Genomic DNA, 22,769 nt, shown 5'->3' with positions numbered 1-22,769 from the left:
TAATGTTATCGGTTTTTTTGTTGTGTAAATTTTAAGAATATTTTTTACGAATGAAATGATTTTAATTTCATTTTTGATTAAGTTTATTGTCCTAAAATCTAACTTTAAACAAACAAAGCTAATGAAAATAGAGCTCAATTTAAACGACTATGACCAGCGTGCAGATATTATTCTGTTTCGTTTTGTCAAACTGATTCGATTTTTTTTGAAAATAAAAAATCTTTTTATGTTTGCTCGTTTGATTATAAATATGTTTGAATATTTTTAAATATTTCTGAAAAAAAAATTAAGAGCGTTACATTTCCTGGAGAAAAAAAAACGAAAACTCGATTCGATTGATTCCCTAAAAATCAAAATCAAAACATAATAAAAAGTGTATTCATGATAAATTTGTTCATTGATAACCCATTATAAAATTAAGAATTAAATACTTACTTTAAACTGTTTTCCCTTTTTAATTTCCTGTTAAAACTGAGTAACATAAACTTTATATTTGGCAACAGAAGTTATCATTAAATTTATATGTTTATAACTGTTGTTTTTTCTCTGATTAGAAATAATAAATGCTTTCTTTTTTGATTTTTTTTAAATCTATTTATAAATTTTATTTGATGGTATTTGTTTTTTGAATGATTTCAAAATAAAAATCATTCTTGAGATGAAAAATAGCTGTCATTTGAGATTCTGGATAGTCGGGAATTTGAAAATGGGATATGATTGGTTACACAGAAAAAAAAATCATGGTAATATTACATCTGGGAAGGGGTACATTTTTTATGTCAGAAAAAAGTGTGTAATTTTACCTCTGAAAATGTGTAATCTTACCACATTTCTGTTGTAATGTCGCTTTTTTAGTCTAAATTGAGGTAAAATTACATCATTAAATGGGTAATATTCAACCTTCCGAAATTACACCTTCCAAATTTACAACAAAAAAAATGTGTTTACCCTTGAATTGTTTTTTTGTTTGTTTAGGCCGTTGCAAATATTTTTTAATGTTTATGGTTGGGGGGAGGGAAAAAAAATAAAAAAGTCTTAAAATTGAAATTACGAGGCATGGTTTCAACATTTTAATGAAAAAAAGTGTTTCCAAATACATTATACACCTTTCGAGTTGTTTTGCCATTATTAGTTTCCAAAATATCAAAATATAGACGAAAATGTTATTAATTGCGAAAAATAAAATTTTTGCGGACATTGGAATTTCATAAAAAATCAAAATATTTTTAAACAAGCCCAATCATGCTGAATATGATTATCAATGCAGAAAAATGCATTTTAGATTGTTTTCAGTTGATGGACTTCTATTTTCATGGAAAATTTGAAGTTTTTTGGAAAAAATATTATTTTTTTGCCACCTGATTTTTCAGACCAATTTTGGAGGGAGGGGTCATAAACATCGAAAGATATTTGCATTTGCCATATCTGAAATTATTTTTCGTGTATGAAATTTTGTTTGTGTAATTAAATTTCAATATTTTATTGCTTTTTTTCAAGCCATTGGTATAAACAATCAAACTTTTTCTTTTTCCCCCATTTGAGACACTCCATGTTTTTTGTGCATTTCTCAAATCGTGATTTCTTTTCATTTCAATTTATGATGCAGAACCATCTTTGACAGTCAATGCTCTAAGAGCCAGCGTGTACGACCCTAGTTTTAAATGCCGTTTTTAAATTTAGAGTTTTGATATAAAGAGAGTATCATGTACTGGGTAAATAAATTACTTTTGTTAATTCATTTTTGAAAAAAAATCGTGGCTTGCCAAATATAGTGGAGTTCTTCTCAGTCGATATTGAAGTGAACTTAGTTATATTTCCAATAAATTTTGTCTATTAAACTCCAGACGGCTTCTCGAAAGCCATTGATCAAATACCAATCAGATTAGGATTAATATTTGACATCCCCTCTCAAATAGACCACCTACCACGACGGATAAAGGTTGGACGATTCCAACCGATTTCTCTAATGTAACATGAAAATCTTCCAAACCCCCCCATCAAAACCCATCGTGTGTAATCCGGTCGGTACACACACTTACAAACCGCTTTCCCGACAAAACAAACACAAACTTTGCCACCGCATTATAACCTTTGCAAATCCCTCCTGGAGCAAGAGTCCTGGTCGGGGTCGTGATACTTACGGCCACCGACAGCACCATACAAACACACTTACAGCTGTTCAATTCGTTCAAAACGACGCACAAAGCTAAACAAGTTGCCCCCTGCGGTGAAGCTTTCCGAATTTGTGCTTTACACAGTTAAAAAAAAGCATCTTTTACGTGAAAAACAAAAAATTACATCACAAAAGAGGTAATTTTACACGAAAATATTTTGCACCTTCAAATTTACATCAATTCTACTGTGCACACTACATGATTAGGCCAAAGAGCCATGTAAAAGAAGTGCCAAGCATCTCCGTTACCCCGAAAACAAAAAACAAAAAACAAGCGAGCTTCAAGGTTCAAGGTACAAGTTTGCAGCGCTTCATATTTGCCCTAACTTTATCAGAGCGCACAAACACACACAGCTTTCGGTGGCAAAAGTTTTCCCCTCTCGAAACAGAGCAGCGCTTCGAGAGTGGCAAGGTCGGAAACAGATTTTGCATATATTTGGAAAGTATAAAAAAAACCTGCCAGCGAAGAAGAGTATCTCTCAATTCAAGTTCATAACAGCAATCTGTCAACTTGTTAGAAGTTGCTCTGTTTGTGACCTAGCCTGGGTACAATAGACGCGAAAGAGGAAATCATGAATACAAAGATGTGGAAAAATAAGAAGGAAAACTCCGCAACTTGTCCAACTTGCCGAGTCACGGAGAAAAACGGCTTGTTCCGGTTTTGCAACAAACAAGCTGTGGTCGACTTTGGCATCGTCGTACACAGAAAAAAATATCTGAATATACTCGACACGTAAAAAATGAATCACATGTAAACTCAGTTGATGTAAACTTGAGATTCGACGTAAACGGTTGAATCACACGTAAAATCATGTTTTTACGTATAATTTGTCGCAAATTTACATCAATTTGCATTTAAATTTAAATGTTTAATGACGTGCAAAAGTGTTACGTCATAAATGATGTAACATTCGGAAATATTTTTTTGTGTGTACACCTCTATATATATATATCGGATGCAAACGAGGGCAACCCCTCATCCTTGCACGTGAGTGGCGACAGCTTTCGGTACTTTGAGACATAAATAACTGAATATTGCAGACTTATTGAACTGACAAAACAAAGTAGATTTTTTCGGACATGATCGTCCCACACAGCAAAAAATCCGTTGGTAAAATCGCATGCAAAAGCATACACATCACCTTCGTGAAAATAAACACTTAATATTACACACTGCATGTACAATTTTTGCAAACACAAAAAAAAGTTGTAACCGACGGGATTCAAACCCAGCACCAACAGTAAGGACTGGCGCCTTAGCCCACTCGGCCATCAGACCGTTGAAAAGTTGTAAGGATAAACACATATAAAAGCTTGACATTTCGGTCAAGTAGGTTTCCCATAGTGACGGGCTACATATTTCAGGGTGTAAAATTACATAACATTGCATAAAATAATGCAATATTTATTTTACACCCAGGCCTTTTACACGCAGCTAGATTACTACTTTTTTAGCTGTGCAAAATGAAAATGTCGTCACAAATTTCATAAAATATATTGGCTTTTTAAAATGTAGCTAAAAATGAACTTGATGGCGAAAAAACTATTTTGTTGTCCATTATTTTTTTTAAATTAATTGTAGAGAATTATGATTTTTAAAATAAATATAAACAGTTAAAAAAGGCATGGTAGTACTACATGTACGAAATGTAAAATAACCTATCTTTCTATGTAATCAACTTATAAATCTTAATTTAAGCTATATTATTAAAGTATGTTTCAGAAGTTTTTCGAAAGGCACTGTTTTTATGCTAAATTCACAATAAGTTGGCTTTCATGGGAAAAACTTCATAAATTTGTCAAAAAAACTTCATAAATTGGACCGCTAGTTGCTGATATACAGCAAAATGGGTTTGTGGTTATCACCAAAAAACACACCCTCTTTCAAATGCTGTGTTATATTATTTACATAGTTAAAAAAGTTTAATTTTAAAAGGTTAAAAATTTAATTTCTGAATATTCAATTTTTATGTAATTTTATCTGCAGAAACGAATGAAAATTTCACAGGTTTCTGTTATAAATTTACTCATTTTTTGACACAATTTTTCACAAAATACCCTTTTTCAGACATCAAATTTAAACATTTTGGATCCCAAAAATAAAAAAAATAAAAAACAAAAATCATGGTAATATTACACCTGAGAATGGGTACATCTTTAATGCCAGTTAAAACGTGTAATTTCACCTCTGAAAGTGTGTAATTTAACCACTTTTCTGGTGTAATGTCACTTTCTCAGTCTACAATGAGGTAAATACACAACATAAAAGAGGTAATGTCCAACCTTCCACAATTACACCTTCCAAATTTCTTGAACTTTCTTGAAATGATGTGATCTTTTTTTGTAATTTCCTCAAATTATATTTTTTAAGATGTGCTAATAATAATATCAAAATCACAGCTGTATTTTTACGTGAGTTTTTTTTTCTAAATCGAACTCATTTTTGATAAAATATTAGTGTTTAAGTTACAGTCACTTTCGGGTTAAAAAAAAAACTAAGAAAAATTTATTAAAAGTAGAACTACCCTTAGTCTTACTTTTTGCTTAACGGTGTGATTTTTAACCTTTGTTTTACACAGTAAAAAATCATGTGTATATTAAAGCGAGAAATTTTGAAACACACAGTAAAAAAAAATCATGGTAATATTACATCTGGGAAGGGGTACATCTTTTATGTCAGTAAAAAGGTGTAATTTTACCACATTTTTGGTTCAAAAATCAAACATTTTTTACTGTGCATTTAGTAGTATGTAACACGGTACATCTAAAATGTGTAAAATTACATGTTTTTATGCGTAATTAGTAGCGTGATTACGATTACTATATTTGTGAATGACCCCTGGACAATTCTAGAGCAAACTTTGTATCAAAGGGGTGGGGGCACGTGCCTTCCATGGTCTCTACTCCCTGATACCGCCAGTGCGTGTAATACAACAAATTCCACATAATTGAGGATAAATTACATTGAAAAAGAAGTAATAGTCCACCATTAAATTTGTCAGCCTTCCAAAAAATATATTTTATTATTACCTTCACATTTTTTTTTTCAGCTAAGTAATTAAGTTTTGTGGTTTATCAAATTAGGCATAAATTTTGAAGTGATGCTACACAGAAAAAAAAATCATGGTAATATGACATCTGGGACGGGGTACATCTTTTATGTCAGAAAAAAGGTGTAATTTTACCTCTGGAAATGTGTAATTTTACCACTTTTCTGGTGTAATGTCACTTTTTAGTCTAAATTGAGGTAAATTTACATCATAAAAGAGGTAATATTCAACTTCCCAAAATTATAGCTTCCAAATTTACATTATTTTTTACTGTGTAAAGTTTTCAGATACAGTCCAAAAACACAACAATTGTAACATCAAATTTAAATCAAAAGTAAAGAATACAATTGTTAATATTAATTTTCTGTTCCGTATTGAAAAAATTGAAGTTTTTAATTTTTCAGCAAATTTCGTCCACAAATCCCAATTGAATTTGAGCTTATATTTTTTGTAAATGCAAATTTTTCCTCCATGCTGAGGCAATTAATCAACTGAATAAAGGTGTTCCTCTTCTGAGAGGAAGGTCTTTTGCCAGAAACGGTTCAGCTGTGATTAGACAGAAGTTTCGAACTTCTGTTGAAATCAGGGGTTGAACTTTGTTTTCAGTAGGATCAATAATAAATAAAATTTATTTTTTTTTTCGATTATTTTTAAATTCTTGTTTTAAATGCAGGTCACATTAAAGGTTGGTCATCACCCAATTTAGCATTATTCAAATTTAATTTCCACCACCTTCCAATTTCAACTGTGTGGGTAATCCCAACTTCATCACCGCCGTAGGGGGACGACGGAGCCGGTGGTCCGAAACCGGAAGGAAACATTTGAATTGAAAGTTGCTCCCCCTTTTTTCTTTTTTTTTTTTGGTTCGCAACCGTTCGAAAAGCAATTTTCTCGAGTTTTATCCTTTCCACCATCGATTCTGTTGTCCACTTTTTTTTTTTTTTGCTTTTTCGCACATCTGGTGACCTGAGAGGGGAGGGACTGATGAATCAGAAAAGTTTTATTTTGTTTAATTTATTTTTAATTTTTAAAACTTACTAAACTATTTGTATGAATCACATACTTGGCATACTCACGTTTTATTTTAAAGTGATCTTATCAACTTAAGGGGAGCACGAATCACTCAACTATTCTCCCCCTCAACAAACCCGAAAGGAAACCTGCAAAGTTCTTCCTCCCCTGTGGGGGATGAAAAGAAGCCAAAGAAGCTGTAGTTTCGCCTGCTTGCTTGCTGGCTGATATCGTGTTTTCCTATAAATAATTTAAAATTTAATTCCAACGCCGCTGCCACCACCTTTCTGCGAGGACGAAAGTTTTTCCATATTTTCCCAACCATCAGTCAGTGCTGGTTGACTTTTCTCCGGTGCTACGTTCTAGGGCTTCCCGCTGTGGAAAATAACGCACCACGACGCTCTCGACTTGGGCTGGAAACGTTTTTGCTTATTTAGGTTTCCTTCAATTTAATAAACAAGAACAACACCACCTGAATTCTATATTCGTTACCAACTTTAGAGAGTGGAGATTTCTGGTAGAGCTCTGATATAAGAAAATTAAATAAAGTTCTTCGATTTAAGCAAAACTATGTTTGGTATATAATAATTAGAAATAAAAAAAACATACATTATGTCATCTTTTTTTTGTGAAATAAGCTTTTATAAATCCATCCATCCATTAATTAAAAAAATATATCTGAGAAATCTTCAAAAAATATAATTCAAATTATTTAATGATCTCAAAAATTATAAAATGACATTAAAATAACAAAATTACAAAAAAATAAAAATAAAAATTACAAAAACTACAAAAATTACAAATTTACGAAAATTACAAACTTACAAAAATTACAAAAAAATACAAAAATTACAAAAATTACAAAAATTACAAAAATTACAAAAATTACAAAAATTACAAAAAATAAAAAATTACGAAAATTACAAAAATTACAAACATTACAAAAATTACAAAAATTACAAAAATTAAAAAAATTACAAAAATTACAAAAATTTCAAAAATTACAAATTTACGAAAATTAAAAACTTACAAAAATTACAAAAAAATACAAAAATTACAAAAATTACAAAAATTACAAAAATTACAAAAATTACAAAAATTACAAAAATTACAAAAATTACAAAAATTACAAAATTACAAAAATTACAAAAATTACAAAATTACAAAATTACAAAATTACAAAAATTACAAAATTACAAAATTACAAAATTACAAAATTACAAAATTACAAAATTACAAAAATTACAAAATTACCAAAATTACAAAAATTACCAAAATTACAAAAATACAAAAATTACAAAATTACAAAATTACAAAATTACAAAATTACAAAATTACAAAAATTACAAAATTACAAAATTACAAAATTACAAAAACAAAATTACAAAATTACAAAAATTACAAAAATTACAAAAATTACAAAAATTACAAAAATTACAAAAATTACTAAAATTACAAAAATTACAAAAAATACAAAAATTACTAAAATTACTAAAATTACTAAAATTACTAAAATAACAAAAATTACAAAAATTACAAAAATTACAAAAATTACAAAAATTACTAAAATTACAAAAAATACAAAAAATTACAAAAATTACAAAAATTACAAAAATCACAAAAATTACAAAAATTACAAAAATTACAAAAATTACAAAAATTACAAAAATTACAAAAATTACAAAAATTACTAAAATTACTAAAATTACTAAAATTACTGAAATTACTAAAATTATTAAAATTACCAAAATTACTAAAGTTACTAATTTTACTTATATTACTAAATTTACTTAAATTACAAAAGTTACAAAAAATACAAATATTACCAAAATTACAAAAGCTACAAAAATTACGAAAAAACCTAAGAATTCTGTGTTTTTACAAGAAGCGATTCATATAGCTAATGATGACCTTTATACCGAATAAACGTTACGCTTAACGTTAAAAAAAATCTTACATTAAACCAATTCATATAATACTGGCCTACCATGGACTGGCTTGAGACACATATATGATAATCGTTTAGACAAGAGCAAACCATTCTTCATTTCTATCGTATGAGCTAACGCACCTTTCCAATCACAATTCCGCTCTTACTAGAATCCCATTTTAACATCAACTTGACTCCTAAATTTGTCTTAAAAGTATTATTTATGAATTTGTTTAGTTTGACTTTTTCCAATTCTTGGTGTGTGTAAATGTTTGAACCATCACTTTTGCTGTATCGTTCGCTACGGGGGACACGAAAGAAGCATTGGTTTTTTTTCTCACCTGAAACATCACCTTTCGCAGCAAATACATAATAGAAACAATTAAATAACATGTTTACGTTTTCTGTTTTCTTTTTTCTCTTCTTCTGCTGCTTTATGCATTCTGGATATAAATATTGTGTTTTGTTCGAAACCAACTTTGCGCTGGCCCGTTAACCGTGTGTGTGTGTGACATCCTTTTTCGCGAACACACTTACACAAACACAAAAACTACTAACAACGCGTCACACAATCGCCGCTGTGGAATGGACCTACCTCTTCTTCTTGCTCTTGCCTCTTCTTGACTTTGACATCTCTACAATCACACTACAACACAAACACAAAACACTACTACAAACGCGCGCGCGGGTTCGAATCATCATCGTCGTCATCTCCGGGAACCAAAACAAAAACAATCTCCAGCACACAAAATGCAACAGCAACAGACACAGGAAACTAGGAAAAAAGGGAAACTGAAAGATATATTCTCGTCAGATTTCATGGGTACTGTCCGTTTGTATTTTTTCCTACTCTCTCTCTCTAACCTTACCTTCTCTAAGCATCCTTACAAATATGCAAGTGTATGATTGTGTTGTTGTTACCAAGTTGGTGGGGCAACTACAACTGCCGCCTACCTTGTTGTAACGCCCCATGTTTCGTGTAGCTACTTACTCTTTCTCTCTTACTCCATCTCTCTCTCTCTCTTTGTCCGGAACCCGTCCGGAAATCCGGCCCCGCAAAGTTAGTTTGCCCCCCACCGGACACACGCATTCTTTCCCCGAACAAATGAAACATTTCTTTTCAAACCATCTGATATCTGTCATTTCTTGAGTTGATCGTGTAGTGTTTGCGCCTATTGTTTCCTCTCTTCTGCCACCGCTACTGAGCTGTTTTTAACTGACCATCAGAGCTTGTTGTTGAGCGTGTTTTCGTTCCCCGTTTGTACAGCATCCGCTAGCGTAGTTGCTATTTTGATAAAAAATAATCCCTTCTTAAAAAAGGATCTAACGACCCTCGTGAAGTCCACAAGGTGGCCGAAACGTCAAACGCTTTTTTTCGAATCGATGTTTCATGTGTTTAGTTTTGTTCGTTTTTTTTGATTATTTTTTCACACAACTACACTCATTCACAGATTACAAACTAAATAATTATTTTAAACACAATAAAATAACATTTTTAATTTGATACGTCATACTCTGCTAGCAAAGACAATACTCAACGACGAGTCAAAATTATGTTCTACGATGAGCTTTGACTTGAGATCAATTTATAACTGATTTTTGAGTAATTCTGAAAAAAAGTCAACGCAAATATAATTTTCGGATAACGCTCTTTTAGGATGTTACTACCGTGTATAGTAATAAAATCAATTAGGCCGATGCAAATCTTTAAAAAAGTTTTTGTCCCTCGGCCCTGGCCAAGGTCAAGGGGGGGGCAAAAAATAAAAAAAAATATCAAAATTTAAATAACAAGCCATAGTCTTCACATTTAAATGAAAAAAGTGTTTTAAAATGCATTTTACACTACACTCAACCCCCGGTGGTTGGTCACTTTTTCGTTTGACACTTTTTTAGTTTGTACCCCGTTGGTTGGTCAATGTCAAACTAAAAAGTGACGAACTGTCACTTTTTACACGGCGCTCACGCACACTATCTAAACAAACGTTTGGTAGTGTGTGTGAACTCCGTGTAAAAGGGGTGTCAAACTAAAAAGTGACCCCGTTCGTTTGACAACAGTTGGTGTCAAACCATCGGGGTTTGAGTGTAGTTCAGTTGTTTTGCAATCATTAGTTTTCAAAAAATCTTAGATCTGACAAAAACAAAAATTGTATCGAAAAAAAAGATTTTGCATCGAAAATTTTCAAAAAATCTTAAGATTTTTCAATAAACCCAAACATGCTAAAAATGATTTTAAACGCAGGAGAATGTAAAAAAAAATGTGTAAATTTGGATGGTGTGATTTTGGAAGGTTGATTATTACCTCTTTTATGATGTTATTTAACCTCAATTTAGAACTATTAAGTAACATACACCAGAAAAGTTTTAAAATTACACATTTTCAGAGGTAAAATTACACTTTTTTCTTTTATAAAAGATGTGCCCTTTCATAGAAAAAGAAAGTTAATTTTGGAAGGTTGAAATTTTGGTTGGTTGAATACTACCTCTTTTTTGCGTAATTTTACATAAAAAAAAATGTGTGAAAATGTGAACCTGATGAAAACTCATCCCGAACAGACGGTAATAACTAAATTCATGCCATTTCAATAACAAATACTGTTAAAATAACAAAAAGTGTTATGGAATATTCTTACAAAATCCATTTTTGCATAAGAGTTCAATAACAGTTTATGTTATCATAACGAAATTTGTTATTGGTCTGATATTGGTTGAAAGCCAAAACAACTTTGGAATAACATTTTTTGTTATGGAAGAATACCTCAAACTGTTATTGGGATGATCGGATTAGTTGTTAAAATAACAAAAAATAATAACAAAGATTTGTTCGAAGAATTACTAAAATTGTTATTAGTCTGTTATTACAATAACAATTCAATAACAAAAAATTCATAACGACGAATAACAAGTCTTGTTATAAATAACATAAAATGTTATTGGCCTATTATTTTCAAATATCAAAAAATGTTATTCCCAAGTTATTTCCGTCTGCTCGGGATCAGAAACTGATGAATATTGATTAATTTGTGATGTAATGTTACACATTTTTTATACAAAATCTGTCACCATTTCCTGATAAATATTCGTATAATTTTTTCTGTGTTCAAAGATGTGATATAACCATTTTTTACTGTGTAGATGAAACACGACGAGTTATTACACTTACAAATCTGAATTTTGGAATGTTGAAAATTTGATGGTTAAGTAATTTCTCGTTTATGTGTAAATTTGCCGAAATTAATATTGCAAAAAGTGAAATTCATCCAAAACTGATAAAACTACAAATTTATGAAAGATTTGTTTTTGTTTAATTCGTTTTTTTTATAAATATTTTTTTTAAGTAAAAATACACAAAATCAGGAATATCCAATCTCAAAATTTTCAACCTTCGTATTACAAATTACTCATTAAAAATGCAATATTTCTCTAGTTCCGATATAACTACAAATAAATTTATGTAAGAATCCGGTTTAATTTTAAATTACAAGCTGATTAAAACGTAAAATTTAATTTTTTTCTTCACAAAAAAAATATTATGATATTACACATTTTTATGTGTCAGAAAATCGTGCAATATTCCTCGGATCTCCTCTATGTAATTTAAACGTGAAGTGACGTAAAATTACATCGCAAGTGAGGTAATATTCAACCATCAGGTTTTTCAACCTTCCTAATTCTTTTTTTTGCTGTGTATGTTAGTTAATTTATTACACATAAATCCAGGTAAAATGATATGAAAAGACTTCAGTTCATATCTTCAAATTTTCAACTCGTAGTACATTTAACTTTTTTCATTTCTAAACTAAGTGAAATTACATTTACATTGTTGAATTGTCGTCTACAGTCCAAACTCGATTTCCCGAAGGCCTTGGTAAAATGTCACAAAAATTCTATCGTTTTTTTATAATTTTTGAGCTTAAGATTTTTTAAATCCAAGATGGCGGCCAAAATGGCAGTGATGAAATATTGAAAAACAGCTTTTTTTTAATTTAATAGGCCATGAACCATTCAAATTTGACTGAAATGGGGTCGCATAACTCGATTTTGATGTTTAAAGTAATAAAATAAAAAATACGTTTATAATTTATACGTTAATTGAGTCTGGACTGTATTACTACACGGTAAAAAAAATTACATTGGACAATGTGGACAGATTCTGTGTAAGATTTTCAAATATTCCTCTAAAAATATGTAAATTTACATCTTTTTATGTTAATTTCACATGTTCCACGTAAAGTGATGTAAATTTAGATCGCAACAGAAGTTATAATCAACCGTCACGTTTTCAATCTTCCTTAATTAAACTTTTTATGTAATTTTATGATCATTAATTTCATTAATTTATTACAAATGGGTAATTAGGGGCGGTACGACTCCTTCCATTTTTTAACATGCGTTACACTCTAAAAAATAACCCTGCAAAGTTAGAAAAAACACGAAATTTTAAAATGAAAAATTTCGTTCTGAATGAATAAATGACCCTTCTGGGTCAATGTTGATTCGAAAAGTACATTGAATTTCCCTTAAAATGACATGCTTCAAAAAATTTTAAAGTCGAGTTACGAAAAATGGCAGAATTTTTAAAACGTTTTTAGTGTTTTTTTCGATGAAAAATACGTTGTTTTTGGAATTCTGAGTACGCCATCAAATCGAGCGTCTAATTTTACATAAAAGTCCCTTTGACATCAAATTTCCATCTCATCACCGTTTCAGGCTGCAAATTATTGAAAAACACCTCCTTTTTCACATGTTCAAAAATGGAAGGGGTCGTACCGCCCCTCCGTCACGAGATATCAAAAAACGGGCCTCTGATTCGTGATCAGGGACAAAAGTTACCCCTTAGGATAAAAATTCACGCAAATCGAAGAGGGGTCGGGACAACTTTTCCCGATTTCGTGTGAGTTGGTAGAGAATTACCCACATAAATTTATGTAAAATTACACGAAAAGAGATCAATTTACATCTTTACGAGATTCGTAGTGCTTTGTGATATTCTACAAAAGTGTTTCTCAATTCAACTGCTTTAGAATGGGGTCGCTTAAAATTAAAAAAATATACTTCTTATGAAATTATTCGTGTATTAGAACGTTATTATTTTCTTTTAAATTTATCAACTTTTTAAATATATTGTAAAAGTGTTTATTTTTTTTTTGATCAGTTCCAAATTACATGTATCAAGTTAGCAGTTGATATTTCATTGTAATCTTTTTTTTTTTCGCTAAATTATTATGCATTTTCAAACATTGAGTAGTATCGATCATCGAGAAAAAGGTTCAAAGTTTTCGACTTCTTCTTTTTGCGTTAGAAACGTTAGTGCGTTATTTCCAAAACTTGAGTAAATCGCCGGCTAGTTGACAAACGTATTTGAGTATTTGAACGAAACCGTATACTGTCTAGAGTAGCTCTGTTTTGTGCCTTGTTTGTTCCTCACGGTCGATCAGCTTAATTTACGTTCTAAACATTTCTTTCTCTTTCCAGGTGAGTTGTACTGTTTTCGGACACTTGGTGGAACGGCTTTCGAGCTGGGCTTCGCAAATGGATAAGTACTGAATGCATGTTTTTAAAAGCTTGTTAAATTCACATCCTAAAATTTTAAATTCAATTTGGTCTACAAATGAGATTCAATTTATAACTTGCCACTTTAAAGCTTCCCAGCTGAAAGAACTAGCTCAAAATGCCCGTATGTTTAACGTCATGAGGGAGGCAGCACACACGACGGCGACGATAATGACATTGGCAATGAAATCATATCGCGACGCTCAAACTGTCACTTTGCCCTTCCTCCCAACCGTGCCTCCTTCCTCTGTAAATGTAACTTCACGTCACGAAAAGCCACAGTCGCTAAAAAGGGTTGCTCCAGTTTTTTTTTTGCTTTTAGGGGTGGTCACTTTTTCATGATTGATTTAAAAATATTTTTTAGTTTATTTTGTTAAAAATTAATTTTAGCAAAAAAATAATATCTAGCTTTCAATTTGTAACTTTTTTGGAGAATCCCTAACCCCAAAGTTGCTCCATATCAGTTACAGTTTGGGTCTATATGGTGGCGGTGTCTCCACGCCACCCGGCGATGATGGCCTGAAAAATGATAATAAACCGCCAACCTGATGCCGCCACCATACTTGGATTCGCGCATGGGCAAACACAAATTCCAGCCCCATCCCGTCGTCCCCACTTTCCCTTTGAAATAACCCCCCCGACTACCGATGTGTAAAGTGCAAGTGCAACCCGCGGTAAAGTGCACCAACTGGCGTACGGTATGGCATATTGGTGCGGGTGTTGTGCTCTGTTGTCGAAGATATTTTTTTAGTCAAACGTTTTTGACACATCCGACAAGTTAAAAAAACGCGATAAAAAAATATGCCGACTGTGAGAATCGATCCCTGGATCTTTGATTTAACAGATCGGCCACTTTACAGTATCGGCTACCACTGAACGGTGAGTTAGAATAGATTGAAACCACATAATTACAACATTTATTGGTGTTTGTAGAATGGTGATTCGAGAGTGTTATTCTCTCGGTGTCACCATAATTCTCTCAATTCAAATCAAAACCATTTTACTCCCGACCGTGTACTGAGAGCGCAGCTTAAACTTTAAATTTGTGGAAATTTGTTTGGAATTATGATTTTTTTTTTTAGTTTTATGGTGTCTTATTTTCAATGAAAAGAAAACTTGTCACTCTCTAGAAAGACAAAAATAAGCAAAAATGTCAATCGTGTCAAGAGTCCACGTCAGTGACGACGAATATTTAAAATGTGTGTGTGTGTGTGGGTAGGTGTGTCGGTCTTGACGCGCGCACAGCTCTCACAGTGCAGTGTAAAGTGTGAGAATATGCAAATCAAGCGGAAAAAGTGCGACCACGGTGATGGCGAAGTTCTACATTCTACACTGTGACTACCAATGTGTGTCCGCATGTCCATGGGAATGCACATCGCGCGTCAAAACATTGCCCTGCACAAACATTGTGAATTTGAGGAAGAAGACGACGCTCGCTATTTGTTGAAAATTACCATCTTTCGTATCACAAGTAAAACACAAACAAGTTGGTTCGATCCAGCGACGAATTGAAACAACTGGATCAGTTTTCCCCCATAGTGGGTTGGAGATCCACTAATCTATAAATAGCAAACTAATTGGTTGAACTCCATCGGAGCACAGCCCGGTTGATTCGCGACGGTGAACACGTTAATCGGTGCATCAATAAAATTAATAGCACGTGGCTGGGGTTGCTGTGTTACCATCAGTATAGGCTGCACTATTCAGTTTGTTTAGTATTGTCACACCGCGACACCCTTTTGTTGACGTTGATCACCTACAGTACACTGTTCCACGTGATCGAGGATTGTTCCACACTGTTGAGCGTAGGAATTTCGTAGAAAATCGGAGAGTAATCAAACCAATCAATTTTTAAACTTTAATAGTTTTGGATAATTCTATTAGTTTGTGCAAACTAAAAACATTAATTTTGTTTTTTTTTTACTGCAGCGGACACTTTATGTCAAAATTAGTTGTCTTGCATTGTTTTTTCCTCAGAAAAAAAAATATAATTGAAATTATAAGCCATCGAAAATTTTACAAAATTCAAAAGATTTTTGAATTAACCCATACTAATCAAGGTTGTCAATCGGTAAAATTATCGTCGATAATATTATCGCCTGACGATGGCGTTAATGGTTACCGCTATCGTTATTTTGATAATTCTATCGGCGATCATCTTATTGCCGATAATGGACGATAACTCGTTTTTAATATCTTTCGAAAATAGAATAAACCACAAACACACACTTTCGAAAATAGAATAATTTAGCCATCTCATGTTAAATATTCGATGCTTTCACTAAGAATATATTTTTTGAAAATGTAGTAGGGTAATTCTCCGCCAACTCACACAGCAGTTGCCCCGACCCCTCTTCGATTTGCGTGAAACTTTGTCCTAAGGGGTAACTTTTGTCCCTGATCACGAATCCGAGGTCCGTTTTTTGATATCTCGTGACGGAGGGGCGGTACGACCCCTTCCATTTTTGAACATGCGAAAAAAGAGGTGTTTTTCAATAATTTGCAGCCTGAAACGGCGATGAGATAGAAATTTGGTGTCAAAGGGACTTTTATGTAAAATTAGACGCCCGATTTGATGGCGTACTCAGAATTCCGAAAAAAACGTATTTTTCATCGAAAAAAACATTAAACAAGTTTTAAAAATTCTCCCATTTTCCGTTACTTGACTGTAACAAATTTTGAAACATGTCATTTTATGGGAAATTTAATGTACTTTTCGAATCTACATTGACCCAGAAGGGTCATTTTTTCATTTAGAACAAAATTTTTCATTTTAAAATTTCGTGTTTTTTTTTTACTTTACAGGGTTATTTTTTAGAGTTAACAATGCTCTACAAAGTTGTAGAGCAGACAATTACAAAAATTTTAATATATAGACATAAAGGGTTTGCTTATAAACATCACGAGTTATTGCGATTTTACGAAAAAAAGTTTTGAAAATGTTGGTCGTCGTTGATCATGGCCTTTCATGGTCACCCGCGACAGACACGGACGACGAAACAAAGAGAAACGCAAGAAGTAACTTTTTCAAAACTTTTTTTTTCGTAAAATCGTGATAACTCGTGATGTTTTTAAGCAAACCTCATATGTCTATATATCAAAACTTTTGTAATTGTCTGCTCTACAACTTTGTTGAACATTAGAGTGTAAATAATAACCATGCAAAGTTATAAAAAACACGAAATTTTAAAATAAAAAATTTTGACCTAAATGAAAATGGGAGAATTTTTAAAACTTTTTTAGTGTTTTTTTCGATGAAAAATACGTTTTTTCGGAATTCTGAGTACGCCATCAAATCGGGCGTCTAATTTTACATAAAAGTCCCTTTGACACCAAATTTCTATCTCATCACCGTTTCAGGCTGCAAATTATTGAAAAACACCTCTTTTTTCGCATGTTCAAAAATGGAAGTGGTCGTACCGCCTCCCGTCACGAGATATCAAAAAACGGACCTCGGATTCGTGATCAGGGACAAAAGTTACCCCTTAGGACAAAGTTTCACGCAAACCGAAGAGGGGTCGGGGCAACTTTTCCCGATTTCGTGTGAGTTGGTAGAGAATTACAAAGTAAGTTTAAAAGTACTCAAAATTGTTCACAAAATACCGTATTTTTCGAAAATACTCAATTTTCCATAATTTGCAATATGCGTATCAAACGAAGCGAAATTTTGTATGTTTTTCACTTTATTGAAGTATTTTTGAAAAATACTAAAATTTTCCCAAATTATTGTAGTTTTTCGAAAATACTGCGAAAATTTGCAATATGGGTATCAAACAAATTTATATTTCGTAAGCTTTTTCAATTTTTGTGTTCTTTTAGGATGATACTAAAATTTTCACAAAATACCGTCTTCTTTCGAAAATACTTAAATTTTCTAAATATGTAATATTGGTATCAAACGAAGCAAAATTCGGTTTGCTTTTTCACTTGATTAGATTTTTTTTTGAAAATACAAAAAAAAATCACAAAATATCGTAGTTTTCAAAAATACTCAAATTTTCAAAATGAGCAATATGAGTATCAAACGAATGGATGATTCGTATGCTGTTAAATTTTTGTTTTTTTTTTTGAAAATATTAAAATTTTCCCAAATTACCGTATTTTTCGAAAATACTCGAATTTTCAAAATATCCAATATGGGTATCTAATAAAGCAAAATTTTGCATGCGTTTTACATACCGTCAGTGGGGGTGACTATGGGTCAAAAAACGATACTCCTCTCGAAATTTCTTAGTAACAAAAACAATTTTAATAACATCGAAAATCTTTCAACGTATTTGTTCTTAGATAGTTTACTAACATTTTCCCAAAATATGGTGGATTTTGATGAACACTACCATAAATGCCAATAGTTTGAAAATTGACCCAATCCCACCCCTTAGAGGGGGTGACATTGGGTCAAATGAAACTAAAATGATGCTCAAATACAACGATATGGTAAAAACAAGTCATCCAACAGCGTTTCTTGTTCGAGGGAATCGTATTGACACGCTACAATGTTTGAAGTGGAGATTTTCAAATATTTGGGTAGTTTTCGAGCAATTCTAACAAAACTATTAGAAAAATGATTTTTCGAGAGGTCATTTTTGGCCAAAAACGTACCCCATCTTTAGACATCTGCCAAAATAACAGGATTTGTTCTAGGAACGAGATTTTTTCTGCGAAGTCATCTTAAGATGTCCCGTACACAACCCCTTTAACAGAATTCAGTTTCATTGAGAATAACCTGAAAAATTGTAAAATCCGTAAAAAATAACTTTGACCCAATCTCACCCACATTCAAATTAAGCATGTTTCATACAACATTTTGCGTCTTTTGATACCAATATGCAAATAAAAAAAAAATGGTAAAAAACCGTATTTTGTAAACAAATTTAGTATTTTACAAAAAAAAACTGTAACAAAGTGAAAAACCGTACAAAATTTTTGTTTCATTTGATGCCCATATTGCAAATTCAAAAAAAAATGAGTATTTTTTTCAAATAAGGTATTTTATGAAATTTTTTATATCTTACACTAAAAAAACATAAATAAAGTGAAAAAGCATACAAAATTTCGCTTCGTTTGCAAATTATGAAAATTCGAGTACTTTTGAAAATAAATACGGTAATTTGTGAAAATTTCAGTATTAAAAAAACTCTAATAAACTGAAAAAGCACAAAAAATTTCGCTTCATTTGATACCCATATTGCAAATTATTAAAATTGAAGAACTTTCGAATAAATACGGTATTTTGTAAACAATTTTGAGTATTTATGCTTTGAAACTTACTACTTTTTCAAAAAAAAAAAAATCTTAGTGAAAGCATTGAATACTAAAACAAGATACACCCAGAACCGGGCATCGGCATACGAGAGGATAAAGAGCACGGTTCGGTAGTAAAATGGTACTATGTGCGGACGGAGAGGATAAATCCCGAAATTAACGAGAGTAATTTACTCATGGGTTCATTTTCCAAAAAAGTTCATCTATCAAAAAAAGTACCGGTACCGAGACTCGAACTCAAGACCTTCGGCTTATTAAACCATGCCTTTGCCGTATGGGCCACCATGGTTCGGTGACGAAGTTTTGGTCATTTGTCCATATAAGCCACTCAATAGGATGAACTGTTTCAATGAACGGATGAACACGCGAGAGGTCTTTACTCACGCAAAATAGTACTTTCCTCATGTTTCTTTTCAGGAGAACTATCCCCTCGGTCTTTAACTTTGGGTGTATGGTTGAATTTAGTCGTTTTTAGTAATATTAAAAAATGAGTTATCGGCCATCATCGGTTATAAGATCCCTGCCGATACAATTATCAAAAGAACGATAACGATAGATTGTCAAAGAGAATTCATAACAAAAAAATGCCACTTTTTCTAAATTTAAAAATATAATCATTTCAAATCAGTCTATCATTTTTTTAAAATTTTTGTTCGATTAAACTTTTTAAGAGAGAAAAAACTAGTTCTAAATACCTTCTTAGGTAATAGTGATGCCCTAAGCAAAAAAAAAAAAAATGAAAATAAAATAAAATGCCATAAATTTTGCCCATTTCGTAGAGAATTGCTCTAGAGCAATTCTCTACGAAATCGGTCTTTTTTTTAGAATTTTAATTTTTGTATTTTTTTATTCGAGTGAAACTTTTTTGGTGCTTTCGGTACGCCCAAAGATGCCATTTTGTATCATTAGTTTGTCCATATAATTTTCCATACAAATTTGGCAGCTGTCCATACAAAAATGACCAAAATTTCGACGAGCAATCAAACACATCCCTCAACGAATGTTTACAACCCCGCGTGTCGTGCCACAAAACTCAACATCTAAGGGCTTCGCAAATAAGGTCTGAATGTGTAATTAGTACTGCGTGGGCGGAACCATATTCTCGCCCAAATCCGTCCAATCCGAGCAGACGAAGCAGAGCGTTATTTTTACAGGCAAAACGCCGCGACGGCGGTGATGAAATTTTGATTGCAGATGTAATTAAACTTTGAACAGAACTCACCCTCCCCCCACCCCCTTAGTTAACTGCTGTCTGTCGAGACACGGTTAGCGAGAGATAGAGAGAGTTTAGCAATTTAGCAATTGCGTGGGTTTTCAGCATTTTTTTTGTGGGATTCGCTGTTGCGGTGATTAATTCCGTAAAGTTTTACGTGAACTTTTCGAAAATTTCTTCCACAGATTGAAGAGTCCTTTAGACGAAAAAAAATCCTGACGAAGGAACGCAGAGCTGTCAGAACATAATTGCTCACGCAAAAACGGTCACTGATTACGCGGGAAAAGGGATTCCTAGAACGATTTAGAGGGGTGATGGTTGAGTGTGTTTTGCTAATCAGTGTGTAAAGGATTTCGTTTGAATTATGCAATCTGAAAACGATAAAAGCACTCCGATTGTTATTCAAACCCGTCGTCACGTTTTAAGCGCGAGGGGCTGCTGCTCACGTAACAATCGATGGATATTTGTGCCAATTTTGACCTTCACGTAAACGCTCCACTTTTCGCATGCCGTCAGAAACAAAAGCGAAAGGAAGAAAAAACAAACCGACACACACACACACTTGGATGCGTGTCGAAAATTTCCCAAGAAAAAAAAACACAAACGAAAATTTCAAAACCCGACACGTTTCTTTCATTTTAGCGTGAGCGTTTCCGCCTCCGTGCCCAATATCAACAAACCATTATCGTCAACGGCAAGGGGTTTTCTGGTGCTATCTCCTTCTGGTAGGCATCACACAAACTTACACCATCATCGTAATGTTTGCGATTGTTTTGTTTGTTTTCTGGATTCGCACCTTTACTATAGGAGAAGTAGCAGTGTCAGTCAAGGCCAGAATCGGTTACGTTCTGTTTAATATTATGTGTAACATTTTTTTTAAAGGTTGATTTTATTACACATTTTTGAGATAATCTTTTCATCTTTGTTATGAAATATGATGTTTCCCCCTAAAAGAACACTAAGCTAGCAGAGACTATGATATATGAGCGATTCTCTGAGATTTCGGTCATTCGTTTTTTTGTATTTTTTAATCCGGCTGAAAATTTTTTGGTGCTTTCGGTTGCCCAAAGTAGCCATTAAGCATCATTAGTTTGTCCAAATAATTTTCCATACATAATTGGCAGCTGTCCATACAAAAACGATATATGAAAATTCAAAATTCTGTATCTTTTGAAGGAATTTTTTGATCGATTTGGTGTCTTCGGCAAAGTTGTAGGTATGGATACGGACTACACTGAAAAAAATGATACACGGTAAAAAAAAATTGGTGATTTTTTATTCAACTTTTTGTCACTAAAACTTGATTTGCAAAAAAAAACTATTTTTAATTTTTTTTCATTTTTTGATGTTCTGTTCTAGAGGACATCAAATGCCAACTTTTCAGAAATTTCCGGGTTGTGCAAAAAATCATTGACCGAGTTATGAATTTTTGTAATCAATACTGATTTTTTCAAAAAATCGAAATATTGGTCGCAAAAATTTTCCAACTTCATTTTTCGATGTAAAATCAAATTTGCAATCGAAAAGTACTTTGGTGAAATTTTGATAAAGTACACCATTTTCAAGTTAAATCCATTTTTAGGTAACTTTTTTGAAAACAGTCGCAGTTTTACATTTTTTTAAATTACTGCACATGTTTGCCCACTTTTGAAAAAAATATTTTTGAAAAGCTGAGAAAATTCTCTATATTTTGCTTTTTTGAACTTTGTTGATGCGACCCTCAGTTGCTGAGATATTGCCAAGCATAGGTTTAAAAACATGAAAATTGATGATTTCCAAGTCTCACCCAAACAACCCACCGTTTTCTAATATTGATATCTCAGCAACTAATGGTCCGATTTACAATGTTAAAATATGAAACTTTCCTAAAATTTTCCGATCTTTTCGAAAAAAAAATCTTCAAAATTTTTAAACTAAGACTAACATTTTAAAAGGGTGTAATATTGAATATTCATTAAGGGGTTACATACATGTAGAAAATCACAAAATTTTATATTACAGAATATTTGATAAATCCTCTTAGAAGATGATTATTAATCATTCCTGAAAGTTTTATAAAGATATTTCATGATTAAACTGAGTAAGAGACGATTTAAGTTCAAAATTTTGCCATGCGCAAAGCGGGCTGTCAAACTTTGTTGGCGTTTTTCTCTAAACCCCGAGTTGATTTACGGGTGCTACGGTATCTCGAGATGGGATGGACCAAATTGGCTGAAATTTGGGTTGAAGACTCTCAAGACCTATCCCGTGTGCATGACGAAACCCAATTTTTAAAATTAGCTTTTTAAAAAAATACAAAAATCTAAAACTAACATTTTTTTTATATGAAAAGCACAAAAATATTTTTATCTTTTTTAAAAATAAACTTTTTGAAAATCGGGCTTCGTCATGCACACGGAGTTGGTTTAACGAGTCTTCTTCAAAATTTTGAGCCGATTTGGTCAAGACAATGTTGAGATATCGTGGCACCCGTTTTTTTTAAACTGCCCACTTGAAATTGCTATATCTCGGCAACGATGCAACCAAATATCTTCAAATTTGTTTTGAAAGTATGTGAAAATGTATATTTTAATGCCA

General features: G+C 32.3%; 1 protein-coding gene across 6 annotated transcripts in view; it reads left to right on the top strand.

The window, feature by feature from the left end:
- Window positions 1–22,769, top strand: part of LOC6033026 (serine/threonine-protein phosphatase PP1-beta catalytic subunit) — a 131,017-nt gene that overhangs the window by 49,746 nt on the left and 58,502 nt on the right. For 5 of the 6 annotated variants that reach the window (XM_038266217.1, XM_038266221.1, XM_038266220.1 and 2 more), the window contains exon 3: window positions 8,907–8,987. The exons of the other annotated variant lie outside the window; for it this stretch is intronic. In XM_038266217.1, the coding sequence (XP_038122145.1) occupies window positions 8,907–8,987 (81 nt within the window). The remainder of the gene's footprint in view (window positions 1–8,906; window positions 8,988–22,769) is intronic. 6 annotated transcript variants of the gene reach the window in all.

The sequence above is a fragment of the Culex quinquefasciatus genome, chromosome 3 (assembly GCF_015732765.1).
Source record: "Culex quinquefasciatus strain JHB chromosome 3, VPISU_Cqui_1.0_pri_paternal, whole genome shotgun sequence".
In the NCBI taxonomy this organism is placed as follows: Eukaryota; Metazoa; Arthropoda; class Insecta; order Diptera; family Culicidae; genus Culex; species Culex quinquefasciatus.
Note: the sequence above shows the minus strand (reverse complement) of the source record. Positions and strands in the feature narration are given on the sequence as shown.